At 32.9% G+C, this 5960-nt stretch overlaps 1 protein-coding gene across 1 annotated transcript; it reads left to right on the top strand.

Moving 5' to 3' along the window:
• The first annotated feature begins 823 nt into the window (after positions 1-823).
• Positions 824-2679, top strand: LOC149422745 (uncharacterized). The gene is made up of 2 exons (XM_089633938.1): positions 824-1612; positions 1705-2679. Exons 1-2 carry the CDS (start codon positions 1512-1514, stop codon positions 1922-1924), a joined length of 321 nt encoding a protein of 106 aa, XP_089490064.1. The 5' UTR covers positions 824-1511; the 3' UTR covers positions 1925-2679.
• Positions 2680-5960: the final 3281 nt, after the last annotated feature.

A 5960-nucleotide genomic window follows, 5' to 3' on the forward strand; every position in this document is an offset into this window, starting at 1 on the left:
GGTGAGGCAAAAGACAGGCCAGAAATGAAGTCGGCGACCCACAATGCGAGCTCCTATGGTGCCGTGGGTTCCATGATATTTCATCAAAATGACAATTAAACACACCTTTAAAAAGTGATACAGAATCATTAAAAGTGAAGAAACAAAAACTAGGTTAAATAGTTACCTATGTAACCTATTTTCATCACTTTTCATGACTTTATATCACTTTTTGTAGGTGTGTTGAACTGTAATTTTGATGAGATACCCGGTCACCCTTCGATACTATTCTATATTTTTAAAAGTTCTGTCCTCAGCGTGCTCTAATTAATATGACACATTCATAAAAGCATGAAATTTTGTTTTAGGAGACAACCTCATTCTTGCATTCGCTTCTCACAATTTTTTAGGGAATTTATTGTAAATAAGCATAATACATTTCCAAAATTGGTGATTCTGCAAGTATTATTTATAAATATTTTTTCCAGGGTGATGACAATGGTTTGACTTTTGCGATGGATTCAAAACCGGAGACCTCAAAAGACCCAGGTAAGAACAAGAAAAATTTGTGACGTTTGGTAATTATTTGGTTTCATTGAATCTAAAACATAATATGTATACTTATAAAAATTGTAACACACTAATACTTAAAACAATTTCATTTTATATTTTGGATTCAAAACGATGTTTAGAAACCTGCGAACTTTAAACAATTCAAATTCTTAATAGCCTCACATCTACAAATACTGTAGACCCGTAACTTACTTATTGACATTGAACCACGATTAGCCGATCAGTGATCTGGTATTTGAAGATGTGAAATTAAAAAGTACTAACCAAAATTTGTGTTATTTAAAAAAATTATTACCTAAGAATAATTTTATTTTCTAAATTTATCTTGCTTAATTTAAGGCAAAGAAGTTGTTGGGGATTCCAAAGAGAATGAGCTGGAACTTAAGAAAATAATAGCTGCTAAAGATAAAGAAATAGCTGGAAAAGATAAAGAGTTGGCTGGAAAAGACAAAGAACTGGCTTCTTTGCTTAAGGAAATAGTAAGTTTTTTTTTCTGGTAGGCTTAACACGCACTGCGATTAAACTCAGCGGTTTTGGAATAGCTTAAAACGTCAAACCGCGTACAAACACGCACAGCAGCTGGCGTTTTTACTTAATTCTATTTCATGGTAGTACTGAAATAGAATTAAGTAAATACACCAGACACTGCATGTTTGTAGGCGGTTTGTAGTTTTCACCTATTCAAAAACTGCTGCGTTTCATCGCAGTGCGTGCATCCACTTACTAATTTCTTGTAGTTCTTTAGGAGACCACAGATTCCCCTATTTCTGTGATGTGATGCTGATCTCAGGGCAGAGTTTCTGATGCTTTGGATGCAGATCCCCTTCAAATGGCCATATGAAAGGAAAATACAATACATATTTTAATTGCTATTTATCTTTTAGAACGATCTGAAAACAAAATGCAAAGAGGGAGTACAAACCTTAACAGACACCAAACGCAAATCCAGCAGAGTAAGTATGAGTGTGGCTAAGGAATCTGAAGCGACAATCAAAAAGTTAAATGAACAGGTTAAGCAACTTCAAGAGGAGATCAAGAAACTCAAAGAAGATATTGCTAAGTAAATATATCATTTTCAATGGCAATGCTTGTAAAATTTTTGAAAGCCTAAAATAATAAGGATTTTTTAAATTGTATAAACTTCTAACACAGATCTTCAAGCGGAGGAGCGGAAACAGAAGCATTACTAAAAGAGAAGGATGGGAAAATAGAAGAACTGGAGAAAATTATTAGAGAGATAACTGGAGAAAGAGATGCTCTACAAAAAGTCAACGCTGATCTAGCCAAGGACTTGGAAGAATTCAAAGTAAAATCCAATAACTTTTTCAAGCAATTTTTAAAATTTTATCTCTATGAGATTTCTACGAAATAAAGACAGGGATCTACGGTGACTGGTATTTAATGTCCTCCTCAGTTAAATCATTCGCCTGATATTTTTATTAGCATCAAGTAAAAAAAAGTAGTTCAATATTTGAGTTAAGTCCCCAATTCAGTTCAGGAATTATTGGCGGTTCTTCCCAGTCCAAAGCTGGAGGTCCGCCTTAATGTGTAAGTCTATCTCATCTGTGCAGGAACTCTGTTTCTCTTCCCCAACTAAATTAACCCAGATTATAATGCTAGAAGTCACCCGCTAGCGGCTAGAGTCCGGAGTAAGACAATACTGTCGCCTTTACCTTGCTTCTAATTTACGATTTCTATCTCCACCATTGCCAAATTAGTTTTAGTTTTGGTCATTTTCTTTTTATGAATTGATAAGATGATCACAGAAACATTGGCAATTCCAACTGTAAAATGGCAAAATACTAGAAAAGCAATGTCTGTAACATCCACCATATTGTTTGCAGGTCCATTTGGATAGTTTGAATAATTTGACAAAGGAGTTGAATAATTATGCAAATAAAGCACATTCAATGAAAGGAAATGGACAAAAGTATGCAGAACTTCTGGAAGCATTTAAAGTGGTGAGTTTTTAAATGATAAACATGGAAATAAAACCGTATCATGTACATAATAATACTGTACAAAGTTATCCCATTTATTTTTTGCCAAAATAATTAACCTTTAGCGTTGCAGAATAATGTTGGCCAATATTGTCAATGAATTGAATATTTATTTATAATAATATTGTATTGAATTGTTTGAATAATCATTGTAGGCTTTGGATGAGGATGTGGCAAATGCTAAAGTGGCCGCCGGACAACTGAAGAAAGAAAGGAAACAACTCGAGGAGCAGATCAAATCACAACTGGATGAAGCTTTGGAGATGTACATTGCGGCCCTGGAGGAAATACAAAAGAAACAACTAGAGATTGATAAACTCTCCAAAGATCTAGCAGAGATCAAAATTAAAAATGATGAACTTCTAAAGAAATGTAAAAATTTAAATATTTTTGCTTTTTGTTTTCATCTCGAACGTATAATATCCACTTGAACGATTGGTTGTATATATATACACCTATGCATTAACAATGTTATTTAATTAATCATTCCTCAAAATATTATTATGGAAATATATGAACTGCTTACTGCGGTTTAAAGCCAATGAATCCATGTAGATTTCGCCATTTTTCGTATGCTTTTAGGTTCTATAAATTTGCCACATTATGACAAGCGATTACTGAAAGTGTTTTTGCAAACTTGCTATAATATGCCAAAAATCACTACTTTATATGTATTGTTCTTTTCTATTATTCTGAATTCCCGTCAGAACACAATAATATATATAATATAATTTGTATTTAATAATTTCTTCACATGAAGCGGTTACTTTGTGATGTGACATTATAATTTAAAATTAAACAATAACTTTGTAAACATCACTTATAGGTAAATACTTAATGCCGACCGGGTTTCGTTATAGCGAATATCACTATAACGAAACCCGGTCGGCATTAAGTATTTACCTATAAGTGATGTTTAGAAAGTTATTGTTTAATTTTAAAGTATTTAATAATTAATCAATTTACACAGTATAATCACTAATGTTATAAAAATTATTCATAAAATTAGTTTTCACTACTTTTGATTTTTTAATGTTTCTCTTCTATAGATAACATCATACACAATCTACATCTGCAATAGGATTCACGTCACTACTTTATATGTATTGTTCTTTTCTATTATTTTGAATTCATGTCAGAACACAATAATATCTACAATAGGATTTACGTCACTACTTTATATGTATTGTCTTTTCTATTATTTTGAATTCAAGTCAGAACACAATAATATCTACAATAGGATTTAAGTCACTACTTTATATGTATTGTCTTTTATATTATTTTGAATTCACAGCAGAACACAACAACAGGCTTTGAGTAAAAAAAAATCTTAGTGCAAATCCCCTAAAAAGTTTGAACGATGACTTAACTCGTAACTTCCGAAAGCTGAAAAACTTTTTTTATAAATAAGATACCTATGAAAATTTCAGAATGTCTAATATTTTTGTTTTAGAAAGAATAGAAATGGTATACATATAAATTATTATTTTAGGTAGCAGTGCCCCGTCTGTTCAAATGCCAACACCCCAAACTATTCAAACTCCCAAGAGAGACAGTAAACCTCCAGAAAAAACTATTGATGTAAGATTGCTAAGAATACATAATAATATTATTTACATTATATTATTCAAAACATTGATCAATTAATTGGCGTATTTAAAATGCTGTTGTATTTTGCAGGTTCCTAAACGTAAAATTACGATTGTAGATGAAAAACATATCACAAAAAGGTAATTCCACTTTTCACTCTAATTTTTATATTTAAGAAAATATGGTTCAATATATTAATCAAATAATGCTATTTTGCAGGGTCAAGTTTACTTTTGAAATATATATATAGATATAATATTGTGGCTGAATTCATTTAAATAATTGTTACGATGCAGTGGCAGGTAGTTTTAGTTTAAAATATTCTGTTCAGTCCCATATCGAGAAATCTTTTTCATTTCAACAGTGCTGAAAATAGTTCACCAACGATTGAAACAAAAAATGTAGAACAACAAGAAGTTCAGTCTCCGAGTGAAGACCAAACTCCTGATTTCCTTCTCGATGATACGCACAAATCCTTCAGTGCTGATCATCAGGAAATAGTTGTAGTTCCTAAAGTTGAACACACGTTAAAGATTGGCGATAATATGTGCCAGATGAATGACTGCACGGCAAAATGTTGTCAAAAGCGCCGGGAGCTAGCTGAAAGATGTCCCAAATGTAACGCCACAAGGCGATTGTGTATCAGTTCTATTGAAAGGAGAAGTGAATCAGAATCGGCAATCAACAATTCCCAAGGTAACGAAAGCAACGCGCTTACCGATGCCATCAGGAAGACTGAAGAATATCACACCAGCTTTTGCAAGAAATATCTGAGCCAAGGATTCAACAATAACCATGTAAAGAATGCGCCATCCCACCAAAAGACCAAAAGAAAAGAAGAACAAGAAACAATATGGACGCACCGGATTATACACGAGAACTGGGATTTCATACTTCCTCAATCAAATAATGAAGTTGGTTCTGAAATGCAAGAAGTACTGGACTGTGACATCCAATTTCCCAATTACAATTTAATGATCAGAATGAATGACCAATCTAAAAATAACGATATTCCTAACATCAAATAAGTAATAATTAATAACATTAGTAAAAATAACAAGAGTACATATTAAAGTCAGTCAGAATGTGGTCCATCGAAATGTTTAGTTTTACTGCAGTCAATGGTTTATTTAAAAAAAAATATATAAGTAATGTTAAAAAAATTTTTTTTAATGACACCATGTGATATTTTTGATTAATTTATGAAGTCTTTCTTACAAAACCTTTTTAAAATTTAGATCTTCGCCTTCATCAGAGTATGACATGAGGATAGTTCAGTCAAGAATGGCGCTGATGGTAGTGCCAAGAAGTTTCCCCCATCTCCCCGTTACTCCCAGTCAACTCAAAAACTCAAAACCCAAACATCCTTCAAAGAAACCTGTGAAATATTGTAAACCTGGAACTATCGCTAACCCGGGATTATTTTAGTTTCCTAGACATGTTTGTGTTTGTTAAAATAATAGGTACTTTATAATACGCCTATGATTAATATGACAATCCTTTCAGATTGTTGTAATATAAATATGATTTGTTTGCAATCTAATAAAGTGTATAACATATGTTATTTTGTCACTGTTTTATAGAAGTGAGTTGTTCGCGAACAACTCGGCTCAGTGAAACGGCTTTCCATACGGATCCGGTTTGCAAAGACCGATCTGTATGGTTCGCGGATCTTTGCGCACCCGCGATTGTTAAATGGTTCACACGGCTCACTACTGAACCGGGTTGATAATATAGGGATTCATAGCAAGCATGCTAACAGTCGCACGCATACTATGGCGTTGTGTTTATTAACACACTTAGGCCGGGAAAGATGGT

The sequence above is a fragment of the Hesperophylax consimilis genome, chromosome 7 (genome assembly GCF_061612785.1).
Source record: "Hesperophylax consimilis isolate HC1 chromosome 7, BYU_Hcon_1.0, whole genome shotgun sequence".
Lineage (NCBI taxonomy): Eukaryota > Metazoa > Arthropoda > Insecta > Trichoptera > Limnephilidae > Hesperophylax > Hesperophylax consimilis.